The sequence below is a fragment of the Toxorhynchites rutilus genome, chromosome 1, assembly GCF_029784135.1.
Source record: "Toxorhynchites rutilus septentrionalis strain SRP chromosome 1, ASM2978413v1, whole genome shotgun sequence".
Lineage (NCBI taxonomy): Eukaryota > Metazoa > Arthropoda > Insecta > Diptera > Culicidae > Toxorhynchites > Toxorhynchites rutilus.
The window spans coordinates 185,961,185-185,976,122 of NC_073744.1; the positions used below are offsets into that span (position 1 = coordinate 185,961,185).

At 42.4% G+C, this 14,938-nt stretch overlaps 2 protein-coding genes across 5 annotated transcripts; one reads left to right on the plus strand and one right to left on the minus strand.

Moving 5' to 3' along the window:
* The first annotated feature begins 1,337 nt into the window (after positions 1–1,337).
* LOC129762030 (probable cardiolipin synthase (CMP-forming)) lies at positions 1,338–8,432 on the plus strand. 4 transcript variants are annotated; one of them, XM_055759998.1, is made up of 3 exons: positions 1,338–1,524; positions 1,584–2,424; positions 2,487–8,432. In XM_055759998.1, the coding sequence occupies exons 2-3, from the start codon at positions 1,660–1,662 to the stop codon at positions 2,736–2,738; spliced, it is 1,017 nt and encodes a 338-aa protein (XP_055615973.1). In that variant the 5' UTR covers positions 1,338–1,524; positions 1,584–1,659; the 3' UTR covers positions 2,739–8,432. The 4 variants fall into 4 exon arrangements, with proteins under 4 accessions (XP_055615973.1, XP_055615972.1, XP_055615974.1 ...); XM_055759997.1 differs by having other exon boundaries at positions 1,587–2,424; XM_055759999.1 differs by having other exon boundaries at positions 1,338–1,519.
* Positions 7,364–9,562, minus strand: LOC129762032 (complex I intermediate-associated protein 30, mitochondrial). The gene is made up of 2 exons (XM_055760000.1): positions 8,904–9,562; positions 7,364–8,838 (listed from the first exon to the last, which is right to left on the minus strand). Exons 1-2 carry the CDS (start codon positions 9,447–9,449, stop codon positions 8,422–8,424), a joined length of 963 nt encoding a protein of 320 aa, XP_055615975.1. The 5' UTR covers positions 9,450–9,562; the 3' UTR covers positions 7,364–8,421.
* Positions 9,563–14,938: the final 5,376 nt, after the last annotated feature.

Below are 14,938 nucleotides of genomic sequence, written 5' to 3' on the forward strand. Positions count from 1 at the left end.
ATGTCCAATTACAGGTCAAATCGCCTCCAATGCGACACTGAGTGGTTCTCCGGCATGTCGCATTAAATGTAAATTACTGTATCAGTTTTCCAAACCAAAAGCTTTCATTTATGATTCCTACAATTTCAGAAGTTTATAAATTTTAATTGCAATCGCAAAAAAGACTAACAAACATTAAATGTCCGCTTGCAACTCTGGCAACTCAGTATAGAAGTCTGTGAGGTAAAACGTCATCATCATGCATCCATATGAAATGTCACGATATTGATGCCCGAAAATCAGAAAGTCCGGATTTCTGCGTTGTCGGCCATGTTCAGCTGTCATTATGCTCTCAAATGTCATCATATTGTCAATAACAAGACGGGTCTATGGTACTAGGTGAGGCCGTTTCGTCACTAAGTTGGTTAGGGGAGCGGTATATGAAAACAGTACGGAAGAAAGCAGAAGGGAAATTATTTGCTTGAAGCGTGAAAGAGACAGACTGATCAGGAGCGAGCTTCGGCACTAGCGTATTGTGTTTTGTTTACAAACAAAACACAGTAGACTTCCAAGATGGCTGAAGAGTGGTTTTAGCAAGTTGACCCACCTTAGAATATACTTCTAGGCGCCTTGCTTTAAACTATGCTGGCAATGTTATGCTGAAAGCAAGTTGCTGCAAGCAAGGGATTGCTAAGATGGCCGCCTTTCAGTAGCCAGCATAGAAAATCATGAGCATAGAAATCATAACCTAAAATTCAAAATGAAGTGCTCCGCGCGATTCTTCGGCTGTGATTTGAATTGCAAATCGTCAAGAAAGCTTCCGGATGGGTATCCAAACATCGCTTGCCAAAAAAAAACTATCCAACGTAATCAAATATTAACATATATGACTCCAAACATTAAACAATGCGTGAGCCCCCTAAGCGCGAGCCCTGTTTTATGCTGCCTACGCTCAATTTGCATTGGATGGGATAGGGTTGCCAGAGCCCCGGCTGCAAGGGCACAATTCTCGCAAGTAAACAAACCAGGGGTACGACTAAAACGTCAAATCCCTCATATTGCCAGGTACCCAAAATTGCTGCGGTTCACTGACATTTTGGTTCAATCAATTACTGTTGTTTACAACACGGTCCGGTTATATAGTCGAATAGTGGTTAACTCTAAACTCCATGTTAAATGTGAACACCTCCATGTGAAACCGAAATATAAGAATCGCTCATGCAGTTAGAATAAAGCAGCGCTTTTTTCGATTTCAATCCTCGTAAATGATATGTTGATAAACAAATGACGCCATATTGATTTTGATTTTGGGTAGCCTATATTCAATTGATGTCTAACCCCTGAAACAAACCCAGCTCATAGGGCGACCAGCGCTCAATCGTATGTCGTTTATTTTTATCTTCACCTGGTTCCGTACTGCCATTATGTAAAGTCGCAGGAAACCGAGAGTGTTTTGGTTTATTTACGGTAAAAACAAACATAATTTGCCGACATTCTTTGGATAGCGGTTGCCAAAATTGTGGAATACCCGAGGAAAATGGTGCAGTTAGCTTTATTTTGCTTTTCTTGTCGTTCCAAGTTTACTATTTTTACATTATATTTAGCAGCTGAACTTGTGAGTAAGGTCGTACAACAACGAATATATCAGTCTTTGGGCGTGGAGCGATTCGACCCGTTGGAATGCTCTTACACATCCAACATCAGCTGCCGGGAAAGCTCTCACCATCGCTCGGTCATGGGTCCTTGCTTCAGCAGCTTCGTTCGCTTATCGCGAACAAGAGAGTGCTGGCTGGGGTCACCGATCGGAAACCGGTTTTGAGCTGTGCAACTGTTTGTCCGTCCAAATGTTACCATCAGAACAGTGACGCAAAACGCTTGCTTGCTGGCCGTTCGAATGCACCTTTCTACAAGTGCTTCTCTTCGTCACTCAAGAAGGAAGGATTCCAAATCAAGTCCGTGGAGGGAACGGAAATCCTGCAGAAAGTGCTCGAGAAAAACAGGCAACTGCTGCAGGAGAAGAAGAATGTTATCATCCAGGATATTCGGGAGCGCAAGGAGAAAGTCAAGGAACGGGTGGAGGAGGTTATTGAGCGTGAAAACGTGATGACGATTCCCAATCTGCTGTGCGTCGGTCGGATTGTTTTGTCACCCTATTTGGGTTACGTTATTGTGCAATCGGAATTTTCTCTGGCAATGGGAATGCTGGTGGTGGCCGGACTGACGGATCTGGCCGATGGATTTATCGCGCGTAATTGGCCCGGCCAAGCAAGTCGGTTGGGTTCGTTTCTGGATCCGATGGCGGACAAGATCCTCGTTGGATCGCTTGTCATTTCCATGAGTTGTGCCGATTTGCTGCCGCTGTGGCTCTCCGGAATGATTCTGTTTCGTGATGTGTTCCTGATAGCAGCGGGTTTCGTTATCCGTTATATTAGTCTACCTCAGCCGGTAAGGGTTCTGGGAGTTTTTACTGCTATCGTGAGTGGTAAATGTGTTGTGTTTTATTGCAGCGGACACTGTCACGATATTTCGACGTGACGCACGCCACTGCCCAGCTCGAGCCTACCTTCATCAGCAAGGTGAACACTGCCGTACAGTTGGCCACGGTGGCCATCACTCTGGGAGCACCGATATGGAGCTACGTGGATCATCCATATCTGCATGGGCTCTGGTACTTGACGGGAGTGACCACAGCGGCAGCCGCTCTCAGCTACATAATTAACAAGGATACGTACAAAATTTTGAAAAAGCAGTCAAAATAACGGCAGTTTTATTCGAGACAAAGTCAATAACCTTTTTAACCTTTGTTTTGGTCCGCAAGTTTAAATCTTTCGTGTTGGTAAATAGCCAAACATTGTACATAAAATTATTCCATTAAAGTTTTTGTTTCGGCCAAAAAAAAAATCCATCGGATTTCCTAATCATTGCATATCCACTGGCTTTGACTCTCTGTATCGTTAGTTCAATGTTTGTTTTCGTCGCAATTTTTTTCGCTAAATACGATTGTTTTTCCGTGGCCTATATTATCAGACGCGTTCGGACGCAAGACAACAAGTCAACAATATCACATTCAGCGTTGCCAATGTTCCAGTTTAAACTGGAACTGTAAACTGCGCATACACAAGATGTTCAAATGCACAAGGTGGGTCGTTCGTTGTTCTACCAACACTCCTCCTCAACGAACATTGCCATCCTTTGACGACAAACCTAGAATTCGTGCGAACTTCTGTTGTTTAACTGAACCCACCGGCTTAGTGAGTATATCAGCCACCATATCTTCACTGGGACAGTATTGCAACTCCATGCAACCATCATCACACAGCTGCTTCACGAAATGTCCTAGCACCTCGATGTGCTTGGACTGACGATTCTTTCTTTCCGAACTGACGAACTGAATACAGCTTTGATTGTCCTCCATCACCTTGACCGGATCACTCAGTTGTTCGCCCATATTCTTCAGCAAGTTTCGAAGCCAAATCAGTTCTTGACTTGCTTCACTCAGCGCCACATATTCGGATTCCATCGAAGACAGTGTGACGCAACTTTGTCTCCGACTTACCCACGATACTGCCGCACCGGCATAGTGGAAGACGAAACCAGTTGTAGATTTCCTTGTAGCTGCATCACCGGCCCAATCGGCATCCGAATAGCCAATTAATTCTCCACCAGTGTCGCTATACGTTAATTTCCACTCTTTTGTCGAATTCAGGTAACGTACAACTCGTTTAGCCGCCACCCAATCCGACTCCGTTGGCGAATTCACTTTCCGGCCCAATATCGCCACGCTGGCTGCTACATCCGGTCTAGCACATACGGAAATGTACAGCAGCGCTCCAACGAGACTCCGATAACCCGTCCCGTCTGTTAATTGAGGACTCTTATCTTCCGTGCTCGGGAAACCCTCTTCCATTGGCGTCTTCGCTCGCTTCGCATCGCGGAGTCCAAACTTTTCCGCAACACGATCGATATATCCTTGCACCGAAATACTGTACTTCCTATCTTCACTATCGATTTCTAGTCCCAGGAAGTAATTGAGGTCTCCAAGATTGGTGATTTCGAAATTTCGTTTCAGAACCGTGTACACCATTTCAATCTCCGCTTCATCTTCGCAACCCACCAAAATATCGTCCACATACACAATTAAATATACACGTTTCCCATGAACTAGCATTGTGTATAAACATGGATCAGCATCACTTTGACTGAATCCCATATCCAGAAGAACACCATGCAATCGTTGATTCCAGCATCTAGCGGACTGTTTGAGTCCGTAAATGCTTTTTCTCAGACGGCATACCAAATTTTCCTTCCCTTTCATCGAGTATCCAGGTGGCTGCTTCATGAAGATTTCTTCGTTCAAATCACCGTACAAGTAGGCCGTTTTGACATCAAAATGTTTCAACTTAATTACCTTCTTGCTTGCAACGGCTAGAAGGACTCGTAGTGTGGTGTGGCTGGATACTGGTGCGAAAATCTCGTCATAATCCACTCCGTATTTTTGGGAATATCCTTGAGCCACTAGACGAGCTTTATATTTGGTGATATCTCCAGCTGCGTTCCTCTTCAGCTTATACACCCAGCGACAACCAACCGCTTTCCGCCCAGCAGGTAGGCTAACAAGCTCCCATGTTCCATTCTGTTCATGAGATTTCAGCTCGTCGATCATTGCATTTTTCCAGCTTTCCTTCTGTTCACAAGTTACAGCTTCTTTGAAAAAACTTGGTTCAATTATCTCTGTATTCAGGGGACACGCTGCGAAAATTTCCTCAATCAGCCTCACAGGAGCGACACCTTTCGTAGACCTCTTCGAACGCCGAGCTACTTCGTCTAAAGTAAAACCATGAAACGATTGGTTTCCTTCAGAAGCGCTGTCGTAAAACGAATCACTCGGATCACAGCCATATTCCGAATCCATCACTTCTTCTACGGACTCCGAATTTCCTTCGGATGATGTTGAGGTAACACCAGTTTCAACGGTAGACTCATTGCCTGGTAACGTCAGTGGTACTTCCAAATCTCCTCCTGTTTCTTGGCCCTGGCCCTGAACAACCTCGTTCGCATCGAACAGTTCGAGAAATTTTGCATCTCTACTGATCGTTATCATATCCGTTGCAGGGTTCAAGAAACGATACGCTTTACGACCGTCTGCATAGCCTACAAATATCAGCTTTCCAGCTTTAAGATCCAGTTTGCGTCGTTTTTCTTTGGGAATATGCACGTACGCCTCTGATCCAAAGACTCTTAGGTGACCATATGAAGGCTTCTTCCCATTCCAGAGTTCGAACGGTGTCTTGCATATTGTAGATGAAGGCAAACGATTCTGCAAGTAGTTCGCAGTGCAAATCGCTTCACCCCAGTACTTTTTGCTCAACCGTGACTCCGCAAGCATACACCGCAGCATCTCAACAACAGAGTGGTTCTTCCGTTCGGCCACGCCGTTTTGTTGTGGAGAATATGGTGCAGTTTGTTCGTGAATTATGCCACAGCCGGCGAAAAACTTTCTCAACGTGCCACCGATGTACTCGCCACCACCGTCAGAACGAATTTTCTTCGGATAATTCCCAAACTGATTCTTCACTAGACTGCAAAAAACCCGAATTTTCTCTTCCGCGTCCGATTTTCGTCGCAACAAATACAACACCGTATAACGACTATAATCGTCTACTAGAACCATGTAGAATCGATTACCACTAGGTGTTTCCTCTTCCATCGGACCGCCCAAGTCACTATGCATCAAATCTCCCACTGCTCTAGACTTTCTGTCCGACACTTTTGGGAACGATTCCCGGAACATTTTCCCCTCACAGCATGGACCACACATCGTTTGTATCTCACAAGTTGCTATTTTCAAACCATATCCCAGGTTTTCGCGCACTATTTTGTCCACAGCTTGAACGTCACGATGTCCGAAACGACGATGCCACAAATGACGACACAAGTTTGAATGTTTCGGATCCACTAGAAACGCATTTTCTGGAGCTTGCTTCAAGTGGTACAATCCCCCCTTACGCTGACCAACTAGAACTGTTTCCTCTCCTTTCAAGATACGGCACTCCGTTTCTCCAAACAGCACCCGGAAACCTAAGTCTGTGATTCTACTCACCGACAGCAAGTTGCCAGCGAGAGATGGAACGTGTAACACATTTTCCAGTCTCACATTAACCTGGACTCCATCACCATTGAATGAAGTCAATTTTCCCGTACCACTTCCAGCTGATTTGATGGATTTTCCATCCGCCAAACAAACCGACGTGGCTTTGGTACTATCCACAGCATTCAACAACGACGCGTCACTCGTCATATGAGCCGTTGCACCAGAATCTAAGTACCAAAAACCAGCACCTCTAGCTTCACCTGCCAGTAAGCACACTTCAACATTAGCGCCTGATTTTACAGCCAAACTCGCTTTCTGGCAATCCGTCTTCTCTTTCTCACGTTTGTCCTTCGCCAATTTACGGCAGTCCCGCCGAAAATGTCCTTCCTTTTTGCAGTAATGGCACAACTGTTCTTTCTTCAAATTGTTCTTATATACACTCTTCAATTTAGCGGTGTTTATCACTAGTGCCTTTTCATTGACAATTCCACTGACACTTTCAGCACGACGTCGACCTTCGTCAAGCAGTTTCCCTTTCACAAAGTCCACTGTGAGGTCTGCATCCGGTCGACTCTCCAATGCAACGATCAAACCGTCATATGATTGGGGAAGACTGGACAACATCAACGCGACGAACCAGTTGTCCCTCACTTCCTCCCCTAGCGCCACTAACCGGAGACGAAGAGTCACCATCTCTTTCAAGTGTTCAGCCATATTACCATTTTCCGCCATTCTAATGGTAATCAATTGACGCACAACGTGAATTATGCTGGACAACGATGCGCGTTCGTGATAGTCTTTCAGCGCATCCCACATCTCCTTTGCCGTTTGCTTCTCAATCACGTGAATTAGCTGCGTGTCCTCCAATGCCAAACCGATAACCGCCTGCGCTTTCTCATCATTTGAGATCCAAGTCGCATCCACGGCTTCTGGCTTCGGATCAGTTACCACTTTCAGCAGCTTTTCCTTCGTTAAAAGCAAACGCATCTTAAATTTCCACACTGCGTAATTTCCGTCGTTTAACTTTTCGACTATTGCTTTTGTATCTGCCATCTTGTTTTTCACAAGTACACAAGGCTTACTTGCAAAGTCTTAATGCGCTATGCACACGGCTAATACCGGTGAAAAAGTCCACAATCACGTTTAAAAATAACACCAAAACTTATGCGCTTTCCACGACAACTGGGCCCATAACCTGTTGGACTGAGGTTCCAGTGGAATGAAAGGCCAAGTTTAAATAATTAAACGGATGAATTATAGTTTTATTAATAACTAGATGTGTTCACTGCGCGTTCTAATTTTTGAATGAACATGATTGTTCAAGCACACAGCAGAAGGCTGATGGTGTGCTCTCGCTTTGCTATGATGCCACCGTGCGCATACACAAGATGTTCAAATGCACAAGGTGGGTCGTTCGTTGTTCTACCAACATCATTTACATCTGTTTTTACATCAAAAACAACGTGATAATTGGATTGTTTGGCATCCATCCATAAAATGCGGAAAGTCAAGGCATGGTTTTATTGAATAGTGACTTCAGATTCTGGACTGGTCAACTTGTTAGTAGATGCAGCTTACAAGCAGTATGAGAGATTTGAAGAGCTTAAACGAGCAGTATCTTCTGCGTAGAACGAAATACACACTACAACATGGCGCAACTTAGTCAAAACCACCCTGAATGGATTATTTGAACTGATTGAGAACTAGAATGACTCACGAACTAGAAACTTATTGTAATTCATGTGAAATTGACGTTGATGTGTAAATGAGTGAATTTATTTTTCATCAGATTCTATAGTTATGAAACACTGGAATTTTAGTTTTTAGAATGTTTCGCGCCTGAACACAACAGTAAAGTTAAAATGGCCAGTCTTTTAAATGAAGATAGTTATTATATCCTATCACTATATACTTCAATTCATCCTAGTTCTTACTTATCTCTGGAAACTCACGAAAATGAGTGGTGCTCTAGTTGTGAAACGCGGTGTAGAATCGCTAGCAGACTTTGATTTAGATGCAATTGTGAATCATTTTGCTTCAGCTAAAGCACGCAAGGCAAAGATTTGACTAGGCAATAAACGAAGCAATGATATTTCTGGATTTCTGAATACGAATAAACTGCTCAAAGTGAGCATTGGTATATGTGAGTAGTTTTCTCAAAGTATCACATTCTCAAAGTTCCTGCCAATTCAATTCAGTTCTTTGATTTAGAGAGGCTTTAAACTTTGCAGTTCATTCGCCTCTAGGGTCGACAATGTTTTATATGTACCTAGACTTAAATTATTAGCATAAGTTAGTATTAGTCTGTAGGAGTTCATCGAAGACTGAACACAAATAAATAAATTTTGTACTTAGGTGCCAACGATATATTTTTGCTGCTTATACATCTCATAGGCAAACTCTTCCTGATTGGCTGGATCGAATTCGACTCCGATGTAGTCAAATTCCAGTCGAAACTGACCATCGTGACCTCCTCTCGCTCCCACCGAAAATCCCACGCTGGTAATCCTATTCAACGGAACCCGGCCCTGAATGTCCTGGACGCGTCCTTTGGATGACAGGAAAAACTTTGAGAAAGGAATCCGAACAATCTGCCAGTGAGGTCCTCCCCGAGTATACAGTATGAAGTGGTAAATGTCATTCCACAGGATATCGAAGGAACCTTCCGAAGCGAGATTAATGAGGTATGAGCGTCCGTCTCCGCGAACCTTCAGCACCAACGTGTTGTACTGTTCCCATTCGTAGAAAGCGTCGCGCTTGAAAGATTTCTAAAAATTAAACACATTTTCATCAATAATCATCTCCCCAGCAAATTTTAGCCTCAACAAAATACCCTTATTCTCTGACTGTTAATATTCGCATATCCGGACCGTTTGATCCTCCCATCCTTCGGCACTCTCGACTCTAGGTTCCCATGAAACAGCCCAAACCCACTCGGGCCAAGCTCAAACTTTGCCTCGGTGAAGCCCTCGTTGTGATCCTTGTCCGTGGTCACGTTCCACTTGCCCAACTGTTCTTCCGTTTCGAAATTGAAAACCACATCGGTTTCCCCCGGCCGGAATACGACTAGCGCATCGCTCGCGATTTTTTCTTTCCACTCCTGCTGGAAGAGTTTGAATTCCTGACGTAGTTGCTTCATTCCATCCACTATCATTCGTATGCGGGAGACTTTCGGTTTGGTGTCGTAACCACCCTTCCGGTCCCGCTCCCAGAAAAGTCCATTGGAAAACACCAGTGGCACCGGCTGTTTCCAGCCTTGCAGCAATTTGGCTGATTTGTCAGCATCGGATACCGATTGTGGGAAGCAGGAGTACTGCCGAATGAGGGGAATAGCACTGTTCCACTGGAGAAGCTTTGGGCGGGGTAAAAAGTGACTCATTTTAAGAATAATCTTTTGTTTCAGTTACATTTTTCGGAAAAGCCACTGTTCGGGGTTACACAATCGGCGAGGTCGGATAGTAAACAAATCTGAGACCAACAGATTGGCACAATGACGGAGCTGTGTTTATGTTCGATGTAAAATGTGTGTAATTTGCTGCATGGGCTAAACAAATTAGAATGGGGATGTCAATGCAAAACCTTTTAAAAACTTTATGATAATTTCGGAGGTAAGGAAAATGTGTATAAATGATTCTTTATCTATTAACGAAGATTGTACCTGCAGAAGTCTTTTACAAACGGTGCTAAGCGTGAACTGTCTTCAGATAGTTTCAATTGCTCAAACTTTATGATGAAAACTCTTCATCAATAAGGGACTGTCCACGCAGACAGAATAAGTATGATGAAGAACAACAGCCTTAGAGGCGAATGAACTTCAAAGTTTAAAGCCTCTTAAAAGCAAAGAAAGAAGAAGAAACAACAGCTCGCGAAGTTATTTGTATTACTGTATAGCAAAACATCACATGTGAATCTAATCTCGGACATTTTCTATCGTAAACTGATACGAGGGTCACTATTTATATTTCGAGAATTGGCAACACTGATGTCATGTGAGTCCATCTGACGGTTCCATCGTAAAGTTTGACATTTTTGACGATATACGTACTCAGAACATTTTGTCATACGGACGCTATTTGCTTATTTTATATTCAGTTGAAAGTTTGGTCTCGGCAAAAAAATGGAACTGAATCGTGAACATTTTCGTGCGATCATTTTTTACAACTTTCGACGTGGATTATCACAACAAGAGTGCGTCAATCAACTTAATTTGACTTTTGGCGATGAAGCTCCATCAAAAACCACTGTGTATCGCTGGTATAGTGAATTCAATCGTGGTCGTAGTTCGCTGTCCGACGAGTTTCGTGAAGGTCGTCCAAAATCGACTGTAGTGCCAGAAAACATCGATGCTGTGCACGAAATGATTAAGCAAGATCGTCATGTAACCTATTGTGAGATTGAGGCATCCCTAAGCATTAGTTCCACCAGGTTCCACCAGTATATATGCGATTTTACATGAACACACTGGAGGAAAACATTAGTAAATGCAGCTACCAAATTTTTAGTAGTTGAAACATTGGTAAAGTGTACGCATTTTTTGTACATATTACCAAAACTTTGTAAAACGGATGTCTTATGCAATACACATCCCTACTAAAGATTCGTATATTTTACTTCATAGCATGTGTAACCTTGATTGTTTTCATTTCTAGGAACTGTAATGCGCGTACTTCGCAGTCGTCGTTCCTCTTGAGGAAACAAAGCTATTCGGAGGTAAGGTTTTTTTTGGTTTTTATTAGATTCAAATATATGTAACTTTTGTTTCTCTTCGGCGAAAACAAATTCTCGACCACAAAGATATCGAGAACATGTTTTCGCTGCGGGAAAACAAAAGTTCAATTCGTTGTATTGAAATCTTAATAGACGGAATCTTATAAAAATAAACTTCAACACAATCCTTTCTCTTTTAATTTTCAGCTTCTAACCTTGGATTAAAATTGCACAGTTGACTGGTGGAAAATTCAATGTATATTAGACTGAGCATGTGCAACACAAAGAGCAAATAATGCGGATGAAATGTACTGCGATCTGGTCCCATCAACTGCCAACTAATCAGTTGTTCCTGTCCTAAAGGATGAAAATGTGCAACAGGAAAAGAAGCAAAACCTTGATGAGTGAGAGTCTGAAAAAACATATGAGATTGATTCGGTCGAGGCTGCGAATAAATCTGTCTATTTGCACGAGCAATGTTTAGATGTAGAATGTAGGATGTAGGAAATTACTGTGTAAAAGATAATGTATGATTGAAGACAGGTTTATAAATAAGAATTAATTATCAACAACATAATGTCATTATCCCTTATCATTATCTCTTACAAATAAAAAACAACGTTTTCACTGATGTTGTTCCAATGGTGGGCCAACATGCCCACCATCCTACAAAAATAATGCCTACGAATTTCCTTTTTTAAGATGTACCAATGATTAGTAGGGTAGAAAATGACTAACGAATTGGTAACATTTACGAAAAAAATCGTCATATATACTAAATTTTCCTCTCAGTGCACTTAGTTGTGCGAAAATTATGTTCACGTTGGATCCCACATAATTTGACAATCGCTCAAAAAAAGGCTCGTGTCGATTGGAATAAATGCTTTGAAAATTGGTTTAAGCGTTTCGATCATCGTGGCGAGTACTTTGAAAAACAATAAAAATATATTCGCAGTTTAACTATTAGTTTTTGTTCCTATTCCCGAAATATAAATAGTGACCCTCGTACAAGCTGGCTAAACTGTTTGAGTTTTCAAAACAATCTGAAAATTAGTTTCTAAAAAATTTAAAAGAAACTTTACGCTTCCACGTGAGTTCAAATCTAAGACTAACTTTATTTCCAATTTTGTACAATATTTCTTCTTCTTCTTCTTGAATGGCGTTAACGTTCCCTGTGGAACTTTTGCCGTCTCAACGTATTCATTAACTAGCGTCGTTCATTAATACTTGGTTGAGATTTCTATGCCGAATAACACGCCTTGAATGTACTCTAAAGTGGCAAGCTCTAGAATACGCGTGACCACAGTGCAAGCCGGAAGAATTTTCTTTGACGAAAAATCCCCCAACCAGAACGGGAATCGAACCCGAACACCCGGCATGATAGTGTGGGACGCTAACCACTCGGCCACGGGTGCACATTTGTAGAATATTTATACTATCTTAATCTAAAAGATGAGAATCTTAATCTAAAAGATGAGGAATATCTCCTCTCTCCTTCTTAAAACCGATAACACATCGGTTACATATCCATATTCCCATACATTTGTTCTGTGCATTTCTGTATCTAAAGGGTGTGTCACATCAAATTGCATCACGGAAAAAACGCTGTAGAAATTCGCCCAGTAGACCGATCCTTTTGAAAATTTTAGACAGTAAAATAAAAACTACTAAACAACTTTTGGCATTTTCTTTTTATTCATACTTCGAGCCCAAGCCCGTATGCTCGCACCTTCCTCTTTACCCCGTCCATAAGGTTCTGTACAACGTCAGGTTGTAGTTTTTTTTTGAACAGAAATCCATTTTCTCTTGAAGTCCGCCTCAGATTTGACAACTTTTGGGTTCTTCCGGAGGGCCTGCTTCATAATCGCCCATTATTTCTCTATTGGGCGAAGCTCCGGCGCGTTGGGCGGGTTCATTTCCTTCGGCACGAAGGTGACCCCGTTGGCTTCGTACCACTCCAACACGTCCTTTGAATAGTGGCACGAAGCGAGATCCGGCCAGAAGATGGTCGGGCTCTCGTGCTGCTTCAATAGTGGTAGTAAGCGCTTCTGTAGGCACTCCTTAAGGTAAACCTGCCCGTTTACCGTGCCGGTCATCACGAAGGGGGCGCTCCGCTTTCCGCAAGAGCAGATCGCTTGCCACACCATGTACTTTTTGGCAAACTTGGATAGTTTCTGCTTGCGAATCTCCTCCGGAACGCTGAATTTGTCCTCTGCGGATAAGAACAACAGGCCCGGCAGCTGACGAAAGTCCGCTTTGACGTAGGTTTCGTCGTCCATTACCAGGCAATGCGGTTTCGTCAGCATTTCGGTGTACAACTTCCGGACTCGCGTCTTCCCCACCATGTTTTGCCTTTCGTCGCGGTTAGGAGCCTTCTGAACCTTGTATGTACGCAGGCCCTCCCGCTGCTTGGTCCGCTGGACGAATGAACTTGACAAATTCAGCCTATTGGCGACATCCCGGACCGAACTTCTCGGATCACGTCTAAACTGCTTAACTACGCGCTTGTGATCTTTTTCACTGACGGAGCATCCATTTTTGCCGTTCTTCACCTTCCGGTCGATGGTTAGGTTCTCGAAGTATCGTTTTAGTACTCTGCTGACCGTGGATTGGACGATTCCCAGCATCTTACCGATGTCCCGATGTGACAACTCCGGATTTTCGAAATGAGTGCACAGGATTAATTCACGACGCTCTTTTTCGTTCGACGACATTTTTCCAAATTTACGAAAAATTTACAGTGCAGCATGGCCAACGTGATCTATACACTCTTATCTGATTATAAGCGAAAGCTGAAGATATAATTCCTAAAAATTAATTTTCTACAGCGTTTTTTCCGTGATGCAATTTGATGTGACACACCCTTTACAAGCCACAGGTAAAAAAACGCAAGAGCTCCTTCTGCAACCCAAATTTTGTGAGCTGAGGGATTTCTGCACCACATAGTTCAGCATGGATGTGGAAGTGGATGCCAATCGAATATTCTAGCAATGTTTCTGTGTTTGGATATGCTTTTCCCAATCAGATCTATTTGTAATGTTTCATTGTTGATATCCAACTTCTGTTTCAACAAAATGGCTAAATTTAAATACCGATTCAAGTCACCGACACTTATGGATCAAATATGCAGCATTGACCTCATAATCCTTAAGTTTTTTTTTGTGAAAAAGGGGTGATTCTGGTGCAGTTCTTCGGTAAAATTCCACTTTCGTTTAGACATTTGAAAAAAAATAACTTGGAATATCCAGACAAAACATCACCGTGTCCAATGTAACAAAATCTCTAAATGAAAATAGTGGAAAGATCTCGTGGAAGATCCAACTGCTACTTTTTATATGCTCACAAAACATTGGTCTTCAATAAAAAAGATTTTACTCAAAAACATAATACACTGAAAATAATTTAGATTCGGCAACAAAGTTGAATTTCTCTTAAAATCAGGACAAAGGCTAGACGGTGAAAAATAAATCAGAACGCTCCAGATAGATCCCAAAATCAGGACATGTCCTGCTAAATCAGGAAAGATGGTCACCCTATACTTGGAACAAGTATGGTGAGGAGAATGCAGCAAGCAATCGTGAGATTACACGATGAATCATTTTTAACTCTCCGACCTTCTTCATTCGGGACTGTGAGTAAATCGAACATAACAAAGAGTGGACAACAACATTCAATTCATGAATACTCCTTTGAAAGAATCGTGCGAAACAAAATAACGAATGAGTCAAAATAGGCTCAATCTGCGTGCATGTATAATTTTATTTTCCCTTCTACTCTCTTCCTTGTTAGCATTCAAGCCAAACAATGCACTTGAATATGCCTTTCCGCTCACCAATAACTTGCGTTGATATGCACCCCTATTCTGTATTTCGATCGATTCGAAATATTTTGAATGATTTGATAAAATTTTATTCTGTATTCCATTCGAATCCATTATAACTCGAACGAAATAACAATTTCGAACGAAATGGAAATCCGTCGGTATACAGAATAGGGCTGATGGTCTTCTGTGGCGGTTTAGATCGTTTCATACTATGGGAAAGAAGTGACTGCAATAGTGAACAGGAAACAACTCGTTTTTGACTACCTCCCTGTATTTTACTGCTGCGATCGAGGCTTCAATAATATCTATTTGAGTGAAAAACGGATGATTTTACTCGT

Excerpts from the sequence above, each read along its gene's own strand:
- LOC129762030 (XM_055759998.1), top strand. The coding sequence starts at position 1,660 with ATGCTCTTACACATCCAACATCAGCTGCCGGGAAAGCTCTCACCATCG. Across the intron at positions 2,425-2,486 it reads ATATTAGTCTACCTCAGCCG|CGGACACTGTCACGATATTT; the intron begins GTAAGGGTTCTG and ends GTTTTATTGCAG.
- LOC129762032 (XM_055760000.1), bottom strand. The coding sequence starts at position 9,449 with ATGAGTCACTTTTTACCCCGCCCAAAGCTTCTCCAGTGGAACAGTGCT. Across the intron at positions 8,839-8,903 it reads TTAACAGTCAGAGAATAAGG|AAATCTTTCAAGCGCGACGC; the intron begins GTATTTTGTTGA and ends TTTAATTTTTAG.